This window comes from Pteropus medius, unplaced genomic scaffold, assembly GCF_902729225.1.
Source record: "Pteropus medius unplaced genomic scaffold, Ma_sr-lr_union100, whole genome shotgun sequence".
In the NCBI taxonomy this organism is placed as follows: Eukaryota; Metazoa; Chordata; class Mammalia; order Chiroptera; family Pteropodidae; genus Pteropus; species Pteropus medius.
Window position 1 is genome coordinate 12,245,024 of NW_024346062.1, and position 25,637 is coordinate 12,270,660.

The 25,637-nt window shown below is 36.4% G+C and overlaps 2 protein-coding genes across 7 annotated transcripts in view; both read right to left on the reverse strand.

The window, feature by feature from the left end:
- The window catches only part of ARB2A (ARB2 cotranscriptional regulator A), a 356,272-nt gene that overhangs the window by 112,676 nt on the left and 217,959 nt on the right, over positions 1-25,637 (reverse strand). For 5 of the 6 annotated variants that reach the window (XM_039875065.1, XM_039875060.1, XM_039875062.1 and 2 more), the window contains one exon: positions 21,337-21,421. In XM_039875065.1, coding sequence (XP_039730999.1) covers positions 21,337-21,421 — 85 coding nt within the window. Of the gene's footprint in view, positions 1-14,921; positions 19,606-21,336; positions 21,422-25,637 lie in introns of those variants that run through there. The other variant, XM_039875064.1, reaches the window with a different exon arrangement.
- POU5F2 (POU domain class 5, transcription factor 2) lies at positions 1,354-6,709 on the reverse strand. Its single transcript, XM_039875067.1, has one exon. The coding sequence runs from the start codon at positions 4,950-4,952 to the stop codon at positions 3,930-3,932; it is 1,023 nt and encodes a 340-aa protein (XP_039731001.1). The 5' UTR covers positions 4,953-6,709; the 3' UTR covers positions 1,354-3,929.

Genomic DNA, 25,637 nt, shown 5'->3' on the forward strand with positions numbered 1-25,637 from the left:
TAAAACTGAAAAGTAAACATTCAGAAAAATGAAAATGATCTGGACTTCTATTCTAAATATGGGTGACACACCGAGGTATATAAACACACTAATTGTAATTGTAAATTACCATGTTGTGCAGAAAAACAGACATATGGCAGGTGTCTTCACTCGCTGAGCTACACTACAGCTCCTTAACATTAATGGGCATCTGATTAAAAAAAAAAACCCAAACTAATTTTCAGCAATGTCTTTCTAACTGATATGTCCCAATACTCCCATATTTAGAGAATTGCCTTTTGTTTTTGTTTTTGTTTTTTTTTACAGAAACTACAAATCTGACTAAAAATGAAAAGGCCAGATTTATTATTCTAAAATATTGCTTTATAATATGAAATTACCATTTTAGAGACAGGAAGAAAAATTATTTTTAGGAAGTGTAGATTTCCTATAGCCTTCTTTTAGAAATGTTTCTTGCATTTTTTTTGAGGGGGGGATAACACATATAGCAAATTTAAAAAAAATCACCAACAACATATATATTATAATCCTATACTTTTTTCTTAAAAAATAAAAAATGATATCATAAAGTTTAATAAACTATTCTGAACTTTGTCAAAAATCATTGTTCTATAGTTTTCCTACATATAGTGTTCCTCATTTAGGTGGTTTCTAACTTTTTGTTGTTAAAAAAAATGCTGTGACGACCATCCTTAACACTAAATTTCTGACACACGATTATTTTCTTATAAAAAGTCTTAAAATTGAAATAATGGGCAACAAAGAAGCACATTTAAAAAAACTTCCCATATGAATTACCCAATAGCCATACATGAACGTTGCGTCAGTTCACATCCCCATGAATAAAACAGTCAAATACTTGTTCTTGTTATTTTGTCCATCACCACCACCGCTACCACACTGTTTAAATTATTGTATTTCATAACATATGAAAGGACAAGACCACCCTATTTATCTTCAAAATTTCCATATTTCCCTAAGTTTTATTCATTCAGTTTAGGATCACTTTTTCAAGAAGCATTCCCACATTCTACTAGGATTTTATTGAAATGGCATTGTAATTTTTCACTTTAAAAACACTGTTCTAGGTAGATAATACAATTTTGCACCTTAAAAAGAATTCATCATAAATAAATTCTGCCAAGGGATCCGATATGTACTGTTTAGTAAGCAGGACTATTTCTAGATGAAAGCCATAAACACAAGTGGCTATTCAGAAAAATAAATCCCTATGATACAGTCTTAGTATAATGAACAGCAATGTATAGCATTTTTTATTTTAAAAATATGAAACTTAGAAAATGGATACTAATTCAAGAGCAAGATAGAGTTTTGGAATAAGAGAAGATATCCTAGCACCTTAAGTTTTCTTAGACAAAAATCAGAAAACTTCTAGGAAAAGGAGAAATTGTTCTTTATGGTAGGAACCTAATGAAAGTGCCAACAATTGATAAAGGTATAAGAACAAGAAAAGCATTTATTAATGCAGTATTTGGTCTGAATTTGAAAGACATATTAAGAAGTGATTCAAGGGCCTTTATACTATACTGAGCTAGAGATATCCAGATAATACAGATTCAGAGAACGCTAGAAATGACTTATTTGGCAGGTACTGTGTTAAGGGAAAACTTGAAAGTAAAGTGGCCAAAGAGAAGGTGTTTATTAAATTCTGAAACTGCAGATCTACAAAGAGTCATGGTTCCCTTTGAAAATGTGATGAAGGCTACTATCACCATCTTTAATTGTACAAATACACTATTCTACTTATACACTAATGGGGTTCAGTGTCTTCAGGTTAGGATACCTGCCTTATCTAAAGGAAACAAGATAAAGGAAATATTTGATGAAAAAACCTTTTCAGAATGATGGTGAAGATCCTATTGAGCAAGTGGTTGGAATTTATGTTTTCAATTGAGGTAAGGGGCTATCTGGCAAATATGGGGACTTGGGACTGGGACTGCTTGGTATCTACCTCTATTAACTACTTCACTGAAATTTGTTCTCTCCAAAGGTACCAGTGACATTTTTGTTAATGAAATGATATCTTACTTGATTTCTCATGTTACTTGATTTCTGTGCATTTCACACTGTTAACCACCAACACTACATTCAGTTTTTTCCCAACTCTAAGGGTGGTTCCTTCTCAGTTTTGAGGGATCTTATTATTGAGGTTTCTATCTATCGACTTTAATCTCTGAAAAGTCTGAAATCCTTTAAATATCAAGTTCTCCACAAGGTCTAGTCTTTCCTCTTTTTAGAGTCAAGAGTACTAGTGATGGAAAATCTCATTTTAAATTATGTGAAAGTTGATTAGTGACACATATTAGTACTCACTTAAGCAGAGGCGCAGCAGCTGCGGGAAGCATGCAGCTGAACAAGTGCTGAGGCAGACCCTAAGCCCTGTTCCCTGAGACTGAGTGCCCATTACCATTTCCCTAAATCTGCAGGGGCTGCAGAATTTAAGGAGCAGCCTGGGTCAGAGCCCTCTTACAGCTTTTACGAGCTGAACGTTCATGGCACAATAATAATCATTCATCCTGGCATTAAACACTGTCTGATCCTCTGCAGAAACATCTCCCTTCCAAGGCTTTCCAGAAGGACTGTCTAGGAAAAGAAAGGAATGGGGTTGGTGTTATGTGACTTTTAGTGGAATAGTCCAAGAGTAAGTGATTAGTCATCTATTAAATCTAAGGCCACACAATTGAAGTTTGGATCCATTTCACTAACCTATGTGTATCATCAGTGCTCTATCTTCAGACACTAACAAGAAAAAATACCTATAAATTCTTTGTATGACTGATTAAGGATAAAAAAAAAAGCAGAGAAAGAGAAAATTGACAAGATTAGTAAGCAGGAAGAACATAAACTCTCAGATATAGTGATAGAATCATAAAACAATAAATATTACATGCAGGCAATGGCAGAAGATGTAAGAACATAAAGCGCTGAATGATCTTTGTTTAGTATATGATTACCAAAATTGACCAATGTAGGTAGAAGTAGAAAACTGGAAAGGACCAATTTTATAGAAGAGATTGGAAAAGTGACTTAAGGTGTACCATCCATCATAAAAGCCACCAGCAAATGTTGGATTAACCATCACAAATACCCACTAAAAAGCATATCTGAGCTCAAAAGAAAGTGGGGGAAATTTCCAGAGAATAAACCAAATGGAGCTAAAAACCAGAGAAGTAAGCTGGAGCTGGGGCTGAGCTACGGCTGTCTAGTTTGCCAATCTCAGTGTCAAAGGAGTTTTAAATGCAGTGACTGTGACAGGACAGGAGATGAGCCCATGGATCCGCATAAGGTGGAGAGTCGAATTGAGACCCTCACATAAAGCTGGGGTACTATAAATGAAAAGGTGAATTAGAAAAAAACCCGCATCTTTCCAGAAGAGAAGAGCAAGAAAACTTCTGTTTCAGCAAGGGCTCTGGGTAGGCTCTGTGTACTCCTCCTATTCCATCCTCAAACCTTCCCCTGGAGGTAACTATTATCCCAGACGTTGTGTTTGTGTGTACACAAAGTTCTGCTTGCTATTGATGAAAATAGTATAGTGAAAACTTTCGGTGACTTGAGTTTTTCAATCAATATCATGGTTTATAAGAAAAAGAATCAAACCCTATGTTTACTGATAACTACAAGAAATAAGAGACGAAAATTAATTTTCAATTAATAAAGAGAGAAACAAAATATCCGAAACCATTTATGTACTTTAAAACCAATGCTAGGTGAAAAGAAAAGGAAAAACACAAAGCAGCAATAAACTTCAACTTTTCTCCCTGTTTACTTAAATAACTCCCACCCCATCCCCTACATATTCTTAAATGAACTTCTTTAGACAGTGAGTGGAGAACTTAATGCTAACAGCCCTGAAATAAACTCCAGGGACCAGTTTCCCCAGCTTGGTCTGCCCCAGAAAGGCAGGCCCCTCAGTTGGAAAGCCTGGGGAGGCCCAGAGTGGTGGTGGGGGCAGCGAGGAGGGTTCCTCCCTCAAGCAAAGGGGCTGAGGAATACAAGGGTGTAAAGCAGGGTACCCCAAGATCGAGGGTACTAAAACGGAGCCCTGAAGCCAGGGGAAAGCACACTGGTCCCCCTGAGAAGGGAGGCCTGGCAACCCCCGCACCCTCCAATGAGGAGAAATCACTGGTTGGCACACTGCCCATCTTGCTGCGGTTATAGAACCAAACTTGGACCAGGTCCTTCTGCAGCTGCAGCTGCCCAGAGAGGTGACTGATTTGCTGGGGGGTGGGCTTCGGGCACTGCAGGAAGAGTTTCTCCAGGCTGTTTCCGATGCGTCTCTCCCTGCTTGCGCGTCTCCGCTTCCGAGCCTGCTGCAGGATCATCTCCATTTTGCATAAGCCCAGAAGGTTCTTGGTGTCCACTTCCTCCAGCCACATTTTCAGTAGTGGTCGCAGCTTCCACATGTTGGTCAGGCTGAGCTGCTGGGCCTCGAAGCGGCATATGGTTGTCTGGCTAAGCACCTTTCCACAAAGAGCACCCACTGCGAACCCCACGTCGGCCTGCGAGTACCCGAGGGTTCTCCTCCTCTGTCTCAGCTCCCTGGCCAGCTGCTCCATCTCTTTCTCTATGGCCAAGCTGTCCTCAGGAAGCGACAAGCTTGGGATGCACCGTAGGACGAGGTAGGGCCCATGGGAAGTGCCCTCCGAGGGGCTCTGGAACCAGGTCCCCACCTGGCCAGCTGTGACCCGGGGCCCGCAGTGCACCATCTCGCCCAGGAATTCATATGGCAGGGGACCCAGGGGCACTCCCCACACCTCAGGGCCTGGGCAAACTCTCGGCCGGACCATCAGGCTGCCGGGGGCAGCCTGGGCACTCAACCAGATCGGAGTGTCAATCTGCTCCAGCACTGGTTCTCTGGGCCCGCCCCCAACACTAATTGGCAGCTGGGGCATGTCTGAGGGCCTGTGTCCGGCCATGGGGTAAAACCGCATCGGGAGCAGGGAGTCTGGTAGAAACTGAAGGCTCTCGAGGCTTCAGAACAGCCACCAGCCTTGCCCTCGAGCCCCGCCCCCTAGGGGACAGAGATGGCGGTGCAGGCGAGAAAAATAGGCCAAGGGAGTGCAGAAATCTGGTAGACCCACTGATAGTTCTTTGGGTCTACTGGGTTAAGGGAGTGTGTCCTCTACCCTGAACTTTGCTTCTGATTCCTTTCCAGGAGTATCTCCCTCCTGGGCTTTGCACTTGCAAACTGTCTGGGATCCCTTAGTCACTGCCACCATACTATCCCTGAAGAGAACCTAGGTATTTACTTGCTGCTCTTCAGAACTCTGGTATCTAATCCCTTTCCTTCACATAATCTGAACAACCACTTTTGGCTTCACAAATGTTTGTTAAACATCTTTATGCCAGGTATTCTTGGGACTACATCTCAATTCATTAACTGTTCCCTCACTGCTATCTTTATGATCACAAGAATTGCCAAGTCTTTCCTTTGCATATCTGCAGTCCCTGTGTCCTAAGAAATCTATGCATCCCTACCTGAATTTCAAGTTAACAACAGTTTGCTGTCAGATTCTCCTCCCACCCCCACACTTTGCCAGATTCCACTCTCTCAGTGGGGCCAAGTTTCCTGACTAATTCCATGTTTCCTCACCAGCCCTTTAAATCCTTTGCTCCTCATCCTATTTCAGCTTTCAGGTCCAGAGTTTATGCATATAACAGAGACCTATGTGTTTCATCTTTATCCTCTCTGGAGACAGGTCTCCAGACTGGCCTGACTTACTGTTTCCCGCTGCGGTTTTACCCCATGGCCGGACACAGGCCCTCAGATGCTTCCTGCAATACCTGACTCGTCAACATCAGGCTCCCCTATCCCTGGCCCCTCTCCCATCAGAGACTTACAGACCTTTTTTTGTTTGTTTTATTAGAATAGTTTTCCTTTCATCATGTCCCTAGCTCAAGCATCCAGTCCTAGGCCCTGGGTGGAGAAATCTAAGGAGGGAGGGGGAAGAAAAGATTTGACCTCAAGTTCAAAGCTTCCAAGGAGCTTTGGGAAAAGAAAGAAGACAGTGACCTTGGCTGCACAATCTGCTTACCCCTTTACTCTATAAGTCAACCATGATATGGCTCTGTCCCACTCACATCTATTGAAATTGGGCTTCTTGAAGTCATCGGTGACCTAACAACTGTCGAATCTGATGGCCTTTTAAAAATCCTCATCCTAATAAACTTCTCTGTAATATCTAACGATACTGACTTCTCATTTTGCGTCTTCTCCTTTTTAAACTTCCATAAAATTCTGGTAACAGCAGAATCTGTATTTCAGCCCTGACTGATCTTCTGATGTCTAGTCCTGTGTTTCCCATTGCCTCAAATCAAATTCATTATCTGCACTTCCACGCCTGCCTCTCCTCCAGGGCTCCCAGAGCTGGTTAATGGCATTATCAACCAATTAGTCACCTAACCTTAAACCCAGTTACTGTTCTTGACCTTTCCCACACTCCATAGGGCATCAAATCTTATATAATGGGTCTCCTAAAACACCTGAACTCTACCATCTCCTCTAGCCTCACCTTACTGCTTTCATTTAGACCACATAATTTCTCACTTGCACTATCGCAATAACCTTTAAGTGGCTTCTGCTTCTCCTTTCAAATTTATCTTGTATATTGCTTGCTAGAGGTAATTTTCCAAAAACCAAACCAAACCTAACCCCCCCAAAAATCTAGTCTCTCTTACCAAACCTAACCCCCCCAAAACCTAGTCTCTCTCCCCAAATCCATAATGAGAACATCGAAACTCCTGAGTATGGAACGCATACCTTTTCACCATTTGACTCCTCCCTCACTTCCTCCCTCCCCGCTTCTTCTTTCTCCTTCAGTTCTCCCTCAGCCTCATCTACCACGTTCCCCCAACTTCCTGCACCCCACTTTACCTCATGCTCAGTGAGAATATCCCACTTTGCACTAAAGATGCAGTGCTTTTCATGATTATTATGTCTTTATTCCTGCTGTTCCTTCTGTCTGAAATGGCTTCCCCCTGATTCTTGGTCTGATTCTCTCATTCCATTCAGGATTCTGCTCAAATGTCATCTCATTAGAAAGGCTTACCCTGACCATCCTATTTAAAACAGTATTCCTTATCACTCTCTATTCCCTTTACTAACCTTTATTTTTTTGGCATTAGCAGTATTACCACCTAATATAATCATTTGTCTATATGTTTATTGTCTGTCTTGTTTTTCTGCTGCCTCAAGAGAGCAGGGACTTTGTCTAGTTCATTGCTATATCTACAGTGCTTGACACATAGAAGAGGCTCAGTAAACATTTCCTGAATAAATGAAGCATGATGAATATCCAGTCACCTTTAAGACACAGTTTAAAGGTCATCTTATGATAAAATCTTCCCCCAGGCAGAGTTAGTTACTCCCTTTGTGGTACTTTCCTTGAACTAGATATATGTTTTTATTATAACATTTATGAGTAAATATTTATATCTCTAGCTTTCCAACTAGAATGTAAAGTTCCTAAGAACATGCATGTAGGTGTTATAAAGTCTGGAACACAAAAGAACCCTGACTGATACATTGTTCAATAAATGTTTGCTGAATGAGTGAATGAATTCTCACCTTTACAATTCTGAGAGTAAAGCACATTTAGTTCTGGTTTAACAATGAGTAACTTGACCCTCATATCCTTTCTCTCCAAACTTTCTCTCCTGAACTAGAATAAAGCCCTTAAACACCTTTTACTAGATGGAGGTAGTAGCACCATGAGACTAAATTCAACTCAACACTATAGGTAACTAGGTTGTAGATATGGCCTTGAAGCAATGGTAGAAGGAACAAGAATCAGGAAATCAAATAACATCTTCACAGGCTATATATTCGATTATTTGTTTGTTGTCTGCATCTTCACTGCAACTGCAGCCAGAATACGTGCTGGTGAAGAGCAAGGTCCTTCACTGTCTGGTTCACTGCTAGATCCTTAGCACCTGGAACTATATCCAGCACAGAGTGGGAAGACAATAAATATCTGTATAATGTTAAAAATTTGAATCTCTGCAGCATTAATGGCAAAAAGACTTCCATTCAAGATGACAGTCTATAAAAACTAGTTTGCAATATACAAAATTTCACTTAAGAATAATTTTGCTGATATCTATTCTTTCCAGGTATACCTACATGCTTTTTTTTTTTGCAAATTTACAAAACAATCAGAATGAACAGAAGGAAAGGTGGATCACAAAAAAGAATAAAAGAGAACAATTATATAAATTAAGGCTCACATATTGAAACCAGCTCATTTGCATAGGAGAATCACAGTGAAAGGATTCATCAGTTGTCTAAAACTAATAGTTGAATAAAAATGTTTTTAGTGAACTGGAGAAAAGTGAGTTCAACTGAATTTGAGGAAAGCTTATTAGATTAACTGAGTTAAAACACAGTAGCTAAAAACATTTACTAATTCAAAAAGTAAGTCTATATTAACTTGAAGTGTTTTAAAATTAACTCAGTTGTTCTCAATTAAGGTTTTCTCTGTACTAGGTCAGATCTCATCTGCCAATGTTCCTATCTCCTGGTTTATGCACATGTGCTGTGTTGTCACAAATAAAAGCCTATATTCTTAAGAGAAGTCTTGACATCTTCTTAAAAGTATATTTAATGGGCTATGGGAATGGGGTGATCAGGGAAAAAAAGCAGGAGCATATTTGGTTGGAACAGAAATAGAGTTCAGAGGAAGACAGGTGATGGGGATGCCCAAGACAACCAGGACTGGTTGGGCGGGGGCACTTGAAAGGCTAATCCATCACCTTCAACAAATACAGAGACCTCTTAGTAAGTGATTAGATTACAAATGTAAGAAGCAGACCAGTCTTATCCACAGGGAATTACAAAGTAAGGACAGAAACACATGGTCCCAGGCCCTGTACATTTATAATCTAAATGGGGAGAAAAGAACTATCAGGAGGGCAGGATAGCTATACTTACACAAAGAGAAGTTAACAGTTTTATTAGGATCTTTGGAATTAAGAAAAGTTAATTTTTAAGTAGAAATGCAGAAATTATCAGGATTTGTATTATTAGGCTCTCCTTAAGTATTCATTATTCTAAAATAGCAAAACCAACTGCCAAGATCCACTACTGGTTAAAAAGCAGGAAACAGTGGAGGCAAAGTTAGTAATAAATGTTCTTGTGGGGCTTGGTTCAAGTCTCCTCTCTTTGGAAAGCTTTTCCCATACACCTAGGACGACAGTGATCTCCCTCCCCTCTGAACTTAATGCCTTTCCACTCAGATATACTGGCTGCCTTAAACAGTTAGCTAGAGTTTCATGTCTTAGCTCTTTACCTGAGATACGGAAACTCCGCAACGGACATTAGAGATACAAATTATTTTATACTTATGTGACAAACAACAAACTGATGCACAAGTTATCCCCAATGCTCAATATAGTAAGTACATAAAACATACAGCCCAACTTTTTGAATGTGTCTAACTTAATAGTGCAGACCAGAAGATCTAAGAATGGTGTAAAAGTCAGAGATGGCAAGGTGGACTAGATGGTGTTCATTTTATAGTTTTCTCTACTGTATAGGGGTCTTAGTAACTCAGCACTGACCAGGCATCAAGGCTTCAAGGCTTAGGCACTGTCACCTGAAGGGCAGGTGTAGATCCTCAAGAACCACGCTAGTCAAGGAGCAAAGCAAAAGGCAAAGGCAGGAGACAAGATTCAGAAACCAGTCACTGGGAGGTCCCTCTCTGGATCTAAGAAGCGAAGTTAGGAATGTGTGGCAGCTGAGTACAGTAAGAGAGGATGCCTCCCACCTCACCATGAGAGAGATAACACTGCACAAAATAACAATTTAGTTCACTAGAACTACATCAAAATACACTCAACTAATTAAACTGTCAATTCTTTGTGAGGAATTTTAAGGAGAAAACTATGACAAAGTGAGGCATCAAAGATGAGTTATGCAGTTAAGAAAAAGTGATACTCGAAGGTAAAGTACATACAATAAGAACATTAAAGTTTTAGAAACAGAAAAAGAGTTAATTGAATCAGTAGAACCATTTATTACTCCATGAGATAAATCCACAGATAGATAACAATAGCTCTGTTCTGCATAGGTGATAAGAGGACAAGAACAAGGGTGAAAGGTCAGCTATCAGTGCTCAACAGTAATACAAGATGCTGTTACTCTTATATGTAGAGAAAAATTGGAATGTAGTAGTGTTACCAATGTAGAATTTCCTTGATTTTCTTAATTTCAGATTAGGATTATGAAGAACTTTTTTTGTTATTTTTTGTTGTTGTTGCTCTTTTTGTTATTTTAAAAAATGACTCTACTGTGACATAATCGCTACTTTGAAATAAAAACTCATGACACAAATATGACACAACCATATAGTTAGAGACTACAAAGAGGTTTAGAGTATATAGAGAAAAAAATCCTTCCATTTTATTTTGCAGGTCTGTGATATTCTTGAGCTATGAACTGCCTGTGCTATAAAATAATATTAAGCATAAAAACTCTACAGAAGCCTTAAAGAATTTTAAATATCTGTGTATGGTAGGAAGAGCAGTTGAGCTGAGCAGGGCTCAGTTGAAAGGTACTTAGGTGATGAGTCGGGTATATTCATAGTCACAGATAAGATAGTTTAAAGGTTTTTGTCATGCCAAGCAAGATTTAAACAAACTTTTTAGCTGAGTTTGCCCTTATTACAGAAGAGAAGCTTTAAGAATGTTCTTGCACTGATTAGTTAGAGTGTAGTCACCATCTTGTACATTCAAATTTGTTCTTTGCTTACACTGTAGAGCAGGAGACAAACAACTTATTTAATGAAAAAAATTCCATTATATTGCACAATAAAATATACTTAACAGAACTGATGGCTTATGACCAATGAAACCAGTAATTTGGGATACAGCATGGGCTCTGAGAAGTAAATGAGACATAGAAAAGAATTTCTGTTTATAGGAGATAACTCTTTTAGGTGCTGTGAAAATTATTTTTTTGTTAAAGAGACTCCAAATTAATTGATTTTGGTGCCATTAACATCATAAATTTGGGGCCTCTGTGAATTTGCCTGGAATCTTTTTAAGAAACTATAAACTGAAGCAAGCCAGAGACACATATCTTTTTTTTTTGAAAAATGAACACATATTAGGTAACATGAAATGTAGTAATGACCATGGAAGATTCAAGAGGCAGTACCAAATTTAAAATTATAAGTTCCTATGTGGTGACGATAAATAATTAAAAATAAATAAATTTAAAAATTATAAGTTTTAATACAGTAACTTTATCTAAATATGCAGATTAAAAACTCCTTTTAGCATTTCAAACCTGACAAAGCCCTTGGCTTCAGACAATAAGGTAGTAAGTTAGCTTATAAAATTGACTCCTCTTTCAAAGTTACCTCGCTATGATTCTGAGGGTCTTAAAAGAGATCCAAACAGGCCATCAGCCTCTCTTTTGAGCAAGACTTATGCCAAATCCACATTTATTTGCAAGAGGCCACTGTAGCTCCCAATAGCCTGCTCTTCATTCTATGTATGTACAGATAACATCACACAGATGAGGTTTCATCTTCTGAAAGCCTCAGAACTCTAGGAAGCAATTATATTAAACTAGCTGTGAATGGAAAATTGAAAGCAAGATTTCAGTTATCATTTATTTAACGTAAATTTTACTCACTCATTTTTGAATATTCAACTATACAGTCACATGGCTCAAGAAGTACAAAACGGTATATAATGAAAATGCACAGCATTTATTTTTATTTTGTTGCCTATCATGGTATTATTGGAAAGTGTTAACTTGCTCAACTTCCCACTAAAATTTGACATTTTGCTTACACAGAATTTGTTGTAATAATTTAAACTTAAGGAAGGTATTTGTCTTTTATGATTGACAGAAATGTAGATGAATCATAAGAAAGAACCCAATGAATTTAAAGAAGTTTCTCATAAGGATATATTCCAGGACAGGTGTCATTTTGAAAGGAAGACAATGTATTAAAAAACTGATAGGCGTTCAGTTTTTTAATGGAGAGTAGAAAAGAATAAGACATTAGCAGGAAGAAGAATGAAAGAAAAAGAATCAGTGTGGAATTTCAGTAGATTTAGAAGAATGAAGAAATAAGGTGGCATATTGAAGAACAGAAAAATTGAAGAAGAGAAAATACATCTTCTGTAGAAGATACATTAGGTGGGAGGCTCTAAGATTACCCTTCTGACAAGACATGACTAGAATTAGGACTTAGATAATCTAGAAAATACAAAGACAGAAGCAAGAGAGAAATGACAAAAGTTTTCCTCAAATATTGAAAAGCAATAAACAATTTCTCTAAAACTATATATAGTACTTGACCAGTTGGATAAAATAACTACTGTGCATTTGCTTTGCATGGTAGTGTGAGACTATAAAAATGACCATACAAGCTGAAACCATGTAAAGTGATAATAATAACCAATGGGAAAAACTATGGTTGTTCTGTGATGTTTAAATTTTGTTGTTGTTGTTGAAACATTCAAAATCCTGTTACCATCAGCTAAAAATGAATAGGGAAGTGAAAAAAAAAGAGTAAAACTAATTGTATTTAGTACATTGCAATTTTTAAAATTTTATTTTTCAATTCTAGTTAACATTCAATATTATTTTATATTAGTTTTAGGAGTACAGCATGATAGTTAGACATTTATGTAACTTATGAAATGATCTCCTTGAAAAATCTAGTACTGAGACCTGGAACTATACACACTTACTACAATATATCAACTATATTGCCTATGTGGTATTTTACATCCCTATGACTATTTTGTAACTGCCAATTTCTACTTCTTAATCTCTTTACCTTTTTCACCCAGCCCCTCAACCTCCCCTCCCATCTGGTAATCATTAGTTTGTTCTCTGTATCTATGAGTCTGTTACAAATACTGCATATCTCACTTACATGTGAAATCTAGAGAACAAAATAAATGAACAAAAAAATAGCACGTTGCAATTTAAAACATTAGAAAAACAGAATTAAGATGTTTTATTTCTTTGTAAAAAAATTATGAGTAGTTTGAACAGTGCTTGCCTTCTTCTTCTTGTCATATAACTTATAATATGGTTCAAGCAAATCATTTCTACTCCTTGGCAAATGTCATATTCCTAAGTTTGGATCAGCTGCCAACATTTTATCCTTCACATTTTCAACGTGGTGAAATATCTGAGTTCATCTGATGTTTTTTTGCTAGCGTCATTTCCTCTGAGACGTCTTCATCTTTTTCGTCACACATTCCAATTTCACTTACAGCATTTCATTTCTTTCTGTACTTTCATTTTTGTTGGCCAAGTTTCTCTTTTGATCATCCATTTTTATAAAATAGAAGATAGTGCTATCCATGTATGAAATGAGTATCAGTGATGAGTCAATGACAGATTTTGAAAGAAGTGATATGATTGGCCACTGTTCATAATGTGTATGTTATTCACATAGGGATTTGTATATAATGCAATTACTTAGTTAATTTATTGTGGTAACTGAAATTTGAACCTTGTTTTTGGAGAATTGGTATTATTTAACTAAACTATGGTATCTGAAATTTGTGTCTATTAGAACTATGCGAGGCTAGGATGACCTATATTTATTGAGTCCTAACGATATGCTAGGTTCTATTTTAACAGACCTATATGGATTATTTCACTTAATTTTGACCATAACCCAATGAGATGGTACTAATACTATCTGCATTTTATAGACACTGTAATTCTGGATCTTCATTTGGCCATATTATATAATTAATTCTCCACATATTTGGGAGAATACAAATTTCCCATAGTCATGATAAATTCAAAACTCTTCTTCATACATGCTGACTTACTACCATTAAAGAATTTGAAATGAAAAGTAACATATTCATTTGGAACATATATGTACAGTACAAAGTCAGGGTCTTACAAGAATATGGAAGGAAGGTGAATACTGTCAGAGATGTGCTATCTTACACAGCAGTGGGGTACCATTTAATAAAAGAGGGTGTCAGTGAACCAAGGATTATTCTTTGGTCCTGAACGAGTTCATAAGTCCTTATCCTATCTACCCACCCTACCTATTTCAATGATCATCCTCTGATTAGAAACAAAGAATCTTTGTAATAATCAGAAGACCTTTTTCTAGGAGTCCATGAGCTCCTTGAGGGGCAAGAGTCATGTCTAACAATTTTTACATTCTTACAGTCTAGACTACTGCCTAGTACATATTAAGTGCTCAATAAATCTTTGTGGAACTAAGGAATAAATATTTACAATTAGTTTCTTACCTCAAAAAAACTAATTGTAAATATTTATTCCTTAGTTCCACAAAGGATAACTCAAGTTTGGGGTAAGACATGGAATTAAGTTCAAATTTTAGGGGAAACAACCTTAAGAAATAAATTAATTGATTAGTAAAAGTAATTAAATTTGGATTTTCTAAAATTAAGCTTTGCTCCTTATGTTCATTTTATATGCTTGATACTGTTTCTGAAGAAAGGCAAAACCAAATAACTGAGGGATTATTCTTTCATAAGAGAAGTGCTACAAAAATCCAAACTACAATGGTTATGGAAGATTGCACCTTTTACTATAGAATTCAAGCTGCATATCATCCTGTTCCACAAACAGCTTTCACATATTTTGATTATATTTAATCACTTGTATCTGTGGCCTTAAATTAACAATGTCTTTTTAAAAATTTAATCACATTCCCTTAGGGGAACTAAGAAGGAAAGGTGTGGCTACTTTGTCACATAAATTTAAAATGGAAAGAAGACTCTAAATTTCTTTAAAGGCAATTTATTAAAAGGAAATTAAAGTGAAAATCTGAAATAATTCATACTGCATTTTAAAAACTTCTGAAACATTATTAGCCAAAATAAAAGAATCTCTAAGCCAATACTGATTTTAGAAGGTTATTAGAAAATTTTAATTTAGCTTCTTAATGAAAATCTCATTTATAGAGATCACTGCCACACAAAGCTTAAAATGATGTTTATGTATCTTTGACCAAATTTTCAACAAGTTACTGCTACAGTATTTTGGAAATTATGAAATTATGTAATACATCTGAATTCTGTCAAGGATTGTGCCATGAGATTATTTGGTATAACATATTGAATACTTGGGGTAAGATATGTATGATTGAAAGGGATATGAACAAACAATATGGACAGACATACTAGTAACAACTCTCAAAAGAATATTTGGACAGCATATATCAACTAAATCAATTTTAATAACTAAAACTGAAGTCACTGATCAAACAAATTTTCTCTCAAAATTTATCATTAAATAGAACCACTTTCTTTTAAAGTAAAACTATATTTTTAGAAATATGAGGAAACAAAAATTTTTTTGAAATATTCCCCTGCTTTTAAAGTGTTGATAGTCACCGAAGAACATCTTGGAATTTTATAAATAGATGTTCTAAGGTGCCTAACGTTCATTTTGATTTTTCACTTTAGTACCAAAGTATTGATTTTAGATGTTTTGAATCGCTTCTAGAAAGCAATGCAATTTCTCTGAGGAGGTATGTTTTGGGGTATTTTTGCCAGAAGTCAGATTTATCTCTAGTGACTTGATGTCTGTCAGTGACAAGACAGACAGAGCAGGCAGGGAGGGTGTAGATGGGCGCAGAGAGGGAATGTGTGGGTAAAGAGCAGAGACCTGTGGCTCGAGGGAGGCACATATCATGTAGTCAAAGAGAAGTAGAGGTCAGTGGACCCAGGCAAACTACACAGGTCAGGCAGGTGTAGGCAAAGACTGTGGGCTGGGGGAGATGTGATTCCGTAGATTGCAGGACAAATAGTCTCTAGGTGGGGAGACTGACTGAAGTCAGGGAGACACAGTAGACAAAAACTGTAAGAAAAGAGTCATATAGAGAGACTCAATCAGATGAAAGAGAGAGTGAGAGGGCAATACACAGACCCAGAGAGAGCCATCGAGAGCAGTGATCCAGAGCTGACAGAGGGAAGAAGAAATAGAGGACAAGTGAAGTACAGACAGCCATGGGAAGAGAAGTCAATACTTATGGTAAAAAGGAGGAAAGTTTCAGTGGTCCTCGACTTACTTTTCCAACAGTTAGAGACACAGCATCAAGAGCCATGAGATTCTGCTCTGGGGACAGGAAAAGTAATAGCTCTTCCAAATTAACTCATAAATTATAATTTTCAAGTACAAATACAACTTCGTATTATTTGGTTATTTATTCAAAAGCATTCCAAAAATAATTAGTCTTACAATTTTTTATATTTAAAGGGAAGAGTTAGCTCAGTAAAAGGAGATTGCCACCTTTACTGCCAAATTCTTCGAAGGATTTTCACAAATTGGTTCAGAAAGCTGTAAAAAACATGGTGGCTATTTTTAATTTTTTTTTTAAAGTGAGATTTCTGGAGTGAGACTACTTATATTCACTGTGATTACTGGAAAACTGAGTCAAAATCACAGAATAACACTGGACCTGATTAAGTATATATAATCAGGGCAAATATTGGTGACCTACGTAAACATATATTTAGATAGATAGGTTATTTTTAATGATTCTTTAATCAGTTATTTCCCCAGGGTTCCTGATTCTAGCTAATTATAATGAATGATTCACTGAAAACACAAGAATTTCTGGTGGTCAACTTTTAGAATACTTATCCCTTAAATTAACTAATAATTATAAGGTAGCATAGAACAATGAATAGGAAAGCTAACTGATGAATAACAGCTACAAGGCCAATTTTACAGTAATGAACACAAACTGCCTCAGAAGTACTATTTAGTTACTGAAAATATCACTTAAAGGATTAGAATATATACCCTTTGAATGAAAAGAGGAATGCAACGATTCTTGAGCAGTTCATGCAGTCAAAAAGTGGTACAGTATCATATATGCTAATAAGCCTTGAATTTTAAGGTCTGTTTACAAGGCAAAGTATAAATTTTCAATTATCTGATTAATTTGAGCTGTGTCTAAAAACATATTATACAACTCAACTAACCTGTCTACACATTCTGAATGACACCACATTCTAGAAGTAATTACTGTTGATTTTTCACTGCTATCTTTAGAAGGAAATGATTATTCACTAAGAAAGACGAGATATAACTCCTCAGTGTCATTTCCTCAAGACATATTTTCAGCAATAAAGTGAAGTGACTATTTAGCAAATATTCAGTAAGTTCAGTCAGTATAAACAGTCAATCTGGATTACTTAAGTGAAGAAAAATTAGGATTACCTTAGCAGGTTTTCTATAATTCAAGTTCATCTAAAATTGCTAATTTTCCACTTTCTGTTCTAGTAGGGAAATGGGCTTGACAGTTAAGTACAAAAATGTTATCAATGACCCTCTTCTTCTACATCTAGAAGCAAGACAAGAGAATGCTGGGAAGGAATAAGGGCACAGATCTTTTTTGTGTAGAAGAAAACACATTTAGTAATAAAGGAAAAAAATACAGAATCCAATGAGTATGTATTTTAATAGCTAATTTTACTGCTATGGCCATGAAACTTCTAGTCACAAGATAAAAGCATATTATAACAAATAAAAAAACTATAATTTTGAAAGCTGAAAAAAAAGACTTCACTAACTCGAATGTATAGTCTGGATATCCAATAACTTGTAGTTCAGTACACATGTTGAAATCTTCAAATAATAGTAACATTCTAAATTATAGATAACAGGATTATTGATCAGAGAATTTCAGGTGTTTTGAAGGTACTTCAGCAACCTTTGGTTATTTCCATTTGAATTTCCTGTTATCTACGTGCTATCACTTCAATTAAGTAGATCATAAAATAATTTCATCATCTTTTGTCCTTAACTGATATTCTCCTCCAGCTCCCCTTTACCTCCGGTAATAATATTTTCATTATCCTAGTTACTTTTCATTGGAACTTAACGTTGTTTCCTCCTTTGCCCTTAGCCTCTGAGTACAAACTATCATCGAGTGCAGTTTCCTGAGTCATATTGGTTACAGCTCTCCTATCGTCTCTGTTCCCATTGTCACCACTCCAGTTCATGCCATCAACCTCATATACTTGCTTTATTATCACAGCCTGCTGAGTTCCTGTCTCTAGCTTCTTGCTCCTCTCTTTTACCCACTTAATAAATTAATCTTCTTTAAAATTCCATTTTGATCCTTTGTTAACATTTTTTAAGGACCTTTTGAAGGAAATCACTGATTTTGGGGGTGGGAGGGAATCACTGATTTTTGACTGAAAATCCGTTCAGTTTTTATAAGTAGGTATGGAGAATGCTGTAGGTGCCAGCTATAACTCTTTTCTCATCTGATGCAAACTAATGTTGATGCCAGTTTAAAAAGGAGGAACCTAACCACTAGTAGAGGGCCAGGAAAACATTCTTTTTTGGGGAGATGAAGGAAGATAATCATGATAAGCTATTGCCAACTGATATGTCCAGTGCCTGGAACATAATATGTGCTCAATAAATATTTGAGAAATATGCTGGGGATTGTATATAAAATCTCCTGACTTAAGCTAAATTTGTTGGAATAAAAACTCACAGGGAATAGAAAGTTATAGAGAGTAGCAAGTTCTGTCCTAAGAAAAATTTGGTTAGAGAAAAGATGAATAGAGAGACACTTAATGTAAGATCAAATGAGTGTGATGAAGAAACTTAATATCTTATCTCTAATAAATTGTACAGCAAAGTCTAGTGAGGTAGTAGGGAGTAAGTATTGAAATGAATTGTCTTCAATGAACTTTTTAGTGCCTTTTTAGAAAGAGTTGCTCTTAAATTCTAAAGTATCTGAGCAAAAATGAGCCTTGTAAGGCTCTAGCCTCAAAAAAAGTTAAGGTTGCTTCTTCTTAGGCTTGAGCGACCACCAGAGTTGAAGTTTAAGCCTGTTGTATTAATTATCTACTGCTGTGGAACAAATCGCCCCAAGACTTGGCAGCTTAAAACAATACTCATTTATCACTCACAGTTTCTGTGGGTCAGAAATCTGAACATGGCTTAGCTGGGTAATTGGCTCAAGGTCTCTCACAAGGCTACAGTCAAGGTGATGTAATCATCTCAAGACTCAAATGGGACATGATCTTCCAAGGTCACTCATGTGGCTGTTAGCAGGCTTCAGGCCCTCATTGGCTCTTCAGAGAACCCAGTCCTTACCACATGAGCCTTTCCACAAAGCAGCTCACAACAAGGCAGCTGGCTTCCATCAGAGAGAACAAGTGAGAGGAAAAGAAAGAGCCTAAGGTCTGCCAACATTCACTGGACTTACCATGCTCCCCATTATCCTTAAGCAGCAGGCTTGATAGAATGGTGGAATGACTTTGATGATCCAGTTACGGTGCCACATGACACCTTGTTGAACTGAGACACTGTCTTCCAGGATGTAGTATTTGCTCTAAATCAGCATTTAATATACTGTCCTATTTCTCTCAGATCTGGGAACAAAAGGGTGGAAATGGGACTGGCTTTTCTTCTTATTACCTTCAGCGGTCTATTAGCAAAAGTGCTGCTTCCCATTCCCATGACTTTGGGCTCTGTTGGTTTCAAGGTCTTAGTTCCATCGGAAGGAATGCTTCTTTCAGGTGAAACAACAATGATTCCATTCAAATGAAGCTGAGACTGCACCTTGCCACTTTAGGCTCCTTTTATCACTGAATTAACAAGATGGAGAGCATTTCTCGTTATTGGCTGTGGTGACTGATCCTGATTACTGAGGGAAAATTGAGTTGCTACTACACAATAGGGGTAGAGTGGAGTATGTCTACTACACAGGAAATCCTCTAGGACACCCTATGACTAATGTCAAGAGAAAACTATAACAATCTAACTCAGACAGGCTGGACCTTTCAGAAATGAAGGTATGGGGTCATCCCACTAGGCAAGGGTTATCCCACCAGGCAAGGAACCATGATCAATTTAGGTGCTTGCTGAGAGCAAAGGGACTATAGAATGAAGGTAGTTATAAATACCAGCTACAACTTCATGACCAGTTGCAAAAATGAGGAATGTAATAGTTATAAGGATTTCTTCCTTATTTCAATATGAATATATATATACTAAATACTTTCATTTTCTTCTCCTCTCTTATTCCCTTATCATCTCATGTAAAACGTGTCACTAGCAATTAGCTTTATCTCTCAGAATTTAAATTAGTAAAGATTCAGTATACACTAATTCTTTGTTCATAGTGACTTTATATAACACAACTACTGCTAAGAAAGAAAATCAATTGTATAGTACACACATATACACATACACACATATTCATAGGTATATATATTATGACATATATATTTCCTAGTGGTTTATGTCTGCGATTGAACCTTTCTGACAGACCTGAAAATTTTAGCTTTCATGACAGTGAAGCTCGGTTCAAGTTTAGGTATTAATGATAAATGAAATTTGGTATAATAGTTCTGTACCTAGTATTTAAACTGTTCTCCAAATTATTTCCTTCAAATGCATAAACACATCTGCAACTCTATGTAGTGATTTGCTATCTTCTCTGAGTATTATATGGAGTAGTTTATGTTCAAAACTTCTGCTCATCTTCTGGCATACATGGCCAAAGCAAGCCTACTTCTGTTCTGTAGCTATAATCAGATATCATTGCTCAAGTTGTGTTTACCATCAAAATTGGGTGGGAATTATGAAAACAAAAACTAGAAAGCAATGAAAAATGTTACCCTCTCCTCTTACCTAGGGAATAGAGACAAAAGTACAACACCTATGGGATGGAAATCAGCGCCATCCTTACACTGTCCGGTGCCCGTGTGAGATGTTTACCACTTCATTCCTCTGCTTTGAACCAGCAGGCCAGTGGATGCCTTCTGATCCATCCAGGTCCTGACCCCTTACACTGCTCTGTTCCGTTTGCCTAGAATACCATCTTGCAGGTCTTCCCACACTCCAAACCTTAACATACGAAGTCCAGCCAAAAGTTTTTGCAAGAAAAATTTTTCTAAAGACTCTAGGCCACAGTAATCTCTTTTTTTCTGAACTCACAGACTTTACTGCCTGTTCTAACACTGAGTTGGTATTCAGTCAGAGACAAATACTCTGAGATCTTATATGGCTATCTAGTCCTTGTCTTATAATGAAATTCTTTCTTTTAATGTACATCTTGTCTCCCTAAGCTTCAATAGCAAATGTGTACATTACTCTCACATTGTTTCACCTACTCGTCTTTTTTGGTAAGCATTTTCAGCTACTTAACAAACTTCTGGTAGTAGATCAGATTCATGTCGTATGTTACCGATAATTCATTCAAGATTCAAAGCAGGACAACAGGCTTAATTCGCAAAATAGAATGACATATTTCATAATCATATTTTTTCACCTTAAAAAAAAAAAAACTCGTACATCTCTCAACCAACACATACCTGCTGAGACTCGGGGACAGTCAGGCAGCATGGACTCCACTGATGTGTCTAACGGTTCTGAGCTAGAGACCCAATTACAACAGTTCTGCAATGCAACAGAGAGAATTTTCTATTGAAACATAATTTAAGCGGAGACCAACGTTTTAGGCTGTAGAGAATAATTTATCCTATATTATATACCATTAGAAGTATATTCAATTTATTTTCCATATACTGGAGACCATTTTCTTATGTAAACAGTTAATAATTACTCATGACCGACAAGCCTGTGGAAAGAAAAAAGTTTATCTTCTACAATTTAGCAAATCACCTGTGCTGATATTAAGAAGACATGACTTTCTGTGAATATGATGCAACATATTTCTAAGAGAAGGCTAGGATTATAATTAAAGGAAATTGAAAAATGTGTCAGTTTTTAACTTTTAGATGAAAACAGATATTATTTTGAGCATGTAAAGAAACAGCTATGTTTTAAAATTATATTATTTGTCTTTGTAATATTAGAAGAAATAAATTTTATAATTACTCCTCAAAATGTGGCCTATATAGTTATACTATCTTTTAATTTTTATTTCAGCCTGGTTCAATGGAGGCTGTAATAAATAGTTTAAAAAAACCTCACAATCTGATGAATTGTAGCTGTGTGTTTGAGGATACAAAGCCTTCAATATTAAATAAAAATCAACCTCTAAGATAATGATGATTTACAACTCAGACTATGAAATAAAGATAATCTATATTTCTTCCATACATTTTAAGTCTATATTTGAAGTCTGGCTTAAAAAATGTAATTAACCTCATATATGAATTTAAAAATTTTCCAAGACACACAAAGACACACACACACAGACACACACACACACATATACATACACACACACTGAATTTCTAGACAGATTTTGTTTAAAAAGAAATCATCCTATCAATCACGTTGGAGAAAATCGCTGATTGCTATTCTGGTAAACAACCATGTATTGTGTATTTTTAGATGCTTGCTGCCCTGGTTGTGCACCATGGAATCCGTCTTCACTGTGGAAAGATCCTTGACTGGTAGATCAAGTGTCTTATTGTGTTTCCTTAATTCATTCTGTCTGGAAGAAGATGTCAGCTGTGTTGCAGTGAGGAGAGAATTTCAAAGGCCCCAGTCCCCACCAATAAAGGCCGAGGAATGGCTTTTGAATAGATTTGTCAAGGCAACCCTACTGTTCTGGGACCAGGGAGAGCAGGAATAACATAAAGGAAGGGTTGCTGTATGAGATTAGAAAGTGAAGTTCACAAAGCATGGCAGATTTTTGTAAGAAACAGTAGATCAATGAAACTATTGAACTGTGTGGAAAAAAACCATGAAAACAAACACAACATCTAGTAATGTTCTTAAATGCTTTCTCTCCTTTTACATTTAAAATGGATAAAATATTAGTATTTTCATGTATTATAAAAGCTTGATGGTTTAAAGTGGATACGTATTCTTAACTTGCATTCCTAATCTTAATTAGCAGCTGAATGCAAAATTATACAATGTGAGAGAGCAAAAATCATAAAAGAAATAGGGTTTTAGAAGATATTTCATACATTTGCAATAAGTAAAATTAATATTACTACTGATAGAATACTACATCAGAGAGTTCTAGATAATGCAGAAGATTAGCGCACAATTAGCCAGCTTTTATATACAATGTGACACTTGCTTGTAAGAAATAAGTATTCTCCAAAGCAGTGTCAAGATATGTAAATGGATGATTTGTTTCATCATTCATCACAGCCCCTAATAAATTAAAAAATCATGACTTCTATAGGTACTAAAAATAGGCTCCCAATGATACAGGGAGATAGCTTCAATGAAGAATGACTTTCTCTTTCTCTCTCTCTTTCTTAAACAATTCAGTCTTTTCAATGACAGCAATTAGCACTACCGACAGACAGGCAGCGATTAGGTATATATTTTAATTATTATTCATCCTAGTAGTACGTCCAAATCTGATGAAAGTCAGCTATTACCCTAGTGATATGTCAGTCTTAATACTGCTCACCTACACTTCACATATGTAAAAATATGTCTTATAGGATATTTCTAGTATTAATAAGAGTGATGGTACATTACAATGTGCTGATGATTAATCGTTTCTAACTCGTTATCATTGACTTTAGAAAGCTGAACAAAATGGATTTTATCCAGGTCACCTTTAAATATTTAAAGCAAAATATAAGTCAACATCTTATGATTCTGAAATTTCAGTTTTTATCTAGTCACATGTTTAGGCTTTGATCTCTAATAAAAATAGGACAGAAAATAAACACCCTATAGTTAAAGTGGATATGTCCAAAAGTTCTCTGGGATGACAAAGTACCTGTGTAGGGTTGTAAAAGTTTGGTAATATAAGTTTGATGAGTGTATACATGTGCATGTGTGCATGTGTGACATTTTTACTCCCCTGGGAAAAAATATATAGAAAAAAGGGTAAAACAAGCTAAAAATGTGTTTGGCGTGTCATAGACTATAATGAAATAAAATCATATAAACATATTGGGAAATATAAGTAAAGAAAGAAATATGAGAAAGATATACAGTCATGCTATATTAAGTAGAATTATCTGAAATTCCATCTTATCAAATGTAACTCTCTATTCTAAGATGTGTTTCTATAGTTTAGAAACTAATCCCTTTTCACTGTTCTAATGCTTATTCTATCCCTCTTTTCACTGCCCCAATTTGCTGCTCACCCTAGTTTTTTAGTTGAGATGAACACTAGAAAAGTGTCCTGGATGGTGATAAAGACAGTCTATTAAAAAAGCTCTATCTAAACTCAAAATGTGCTGGAGTGTGTTCCCAGTTCCTGGAGATCTTATTCTCAGGTGCCTGGGCAGATATCAAGGCACACTGGACTAGAGGTACCAGTAGGGCCATGCCTGAGACTCATCCCAACCAACAAGCAGAAAGCTAAAGAAGTCCCTGATTGGGATAGATTACATAACTAGAGTTTCTCCAGGTCTAAGAAGGAAAAACAAAAAATAAACAAACAAACAAAAAACATACGCACTATAGTGAGTGTTTCTTAGAGTTAAGTGTTTTCAATTTAAAGGTCTTTTACTCTGAAATTATGACCTTACTCGTTTTCGTGGCTGTAAATTGTCTTCTTTGTGAAATCCAAAAGCTTGAAAACTATTAATATAGATTAGAAGTGACTAGTGGCCGCAGTGCTGAGTGATTTTCTTTGACATTTTAACCAAGGGTTGACAATATTTCAGTGTAGACATGAAATGAATAAAAAATTTTTTAAAAGTTTAGAACTTAGTTATTCCTATGCAAGGTACTCCAAAGTATTTGGAGATGTTTGTTGCCCTGGTTGAGTTTAGGTTTTAGGTTTTTTATTCATTTTTATTTCATTTGTCTAAGTTGTAAACCAACAATGTCTTAGACATTGATCTTTAATATGGCAGGCGTTGTATCCTCAGACAAGAACAATTATGATTCATCAGGTTGAGTTTGTAGGGCTGATACAGAGCATGATGGTGATAGGTAATGGTTCCTGGCTGTTAAGTAGAACCATACATCTAGTTTGGCTGGAAACTTTCAGAAGCTAGGAGTATGTCAGGAAATGACATTTGCCCTGTCAGCCTTTTCTTTTTTTAATATAAAAACTATACATTTAAGCTATACAACATGAAGATGCAATATACATATATATATAGTCAAATAATTACTACAGTCAAGTTAATTAATATGTCTTCTCACAGAGATACCATTTTTTCAGTGTGGTGAGAAAAACTGGGATCTATTCTTAGAAAATTTCTAGGGTTTAATTCAGTATTACTAAGTATAATCATCATGCTAGACCATCAGGTTTCTAGACTTATGCATCCTACATGACTGCAACTTTGTGTTCTTTGACCAATACCTCCCCATTTCCCTCACCTCCCTGCGACTGGTAGCTACCATCCTGCTCTCTGCTTCTATGTGTTAGACTTTTTTAGATTCCACATATAAGTGAGATCATAGAGTATTTTCCTTTCTGTGTCTGGTTTATTTCACGTGGCAAAATGTCCTCCAGGTTCATCCTCGCCCACTCAGCCTTTACAGTTCTGGACCCTGAGGTGAGAAATGCCTCTTGGGAGCTGCCTTTGGTTACTTTTCACCTCTCCTCACGAGGCTGGCTTAGTGTATATGCTTGGTCTTTTGGCTGGGAGTAGATTTCACTTGGAGTAATTGCCTAAAGTAGCCCTCTATGACCTTCCTTGTTTAAAAGAAATTATTATTTTACAATTATACAAGTAATATAAAAATACAGTACTTTACATTCTTT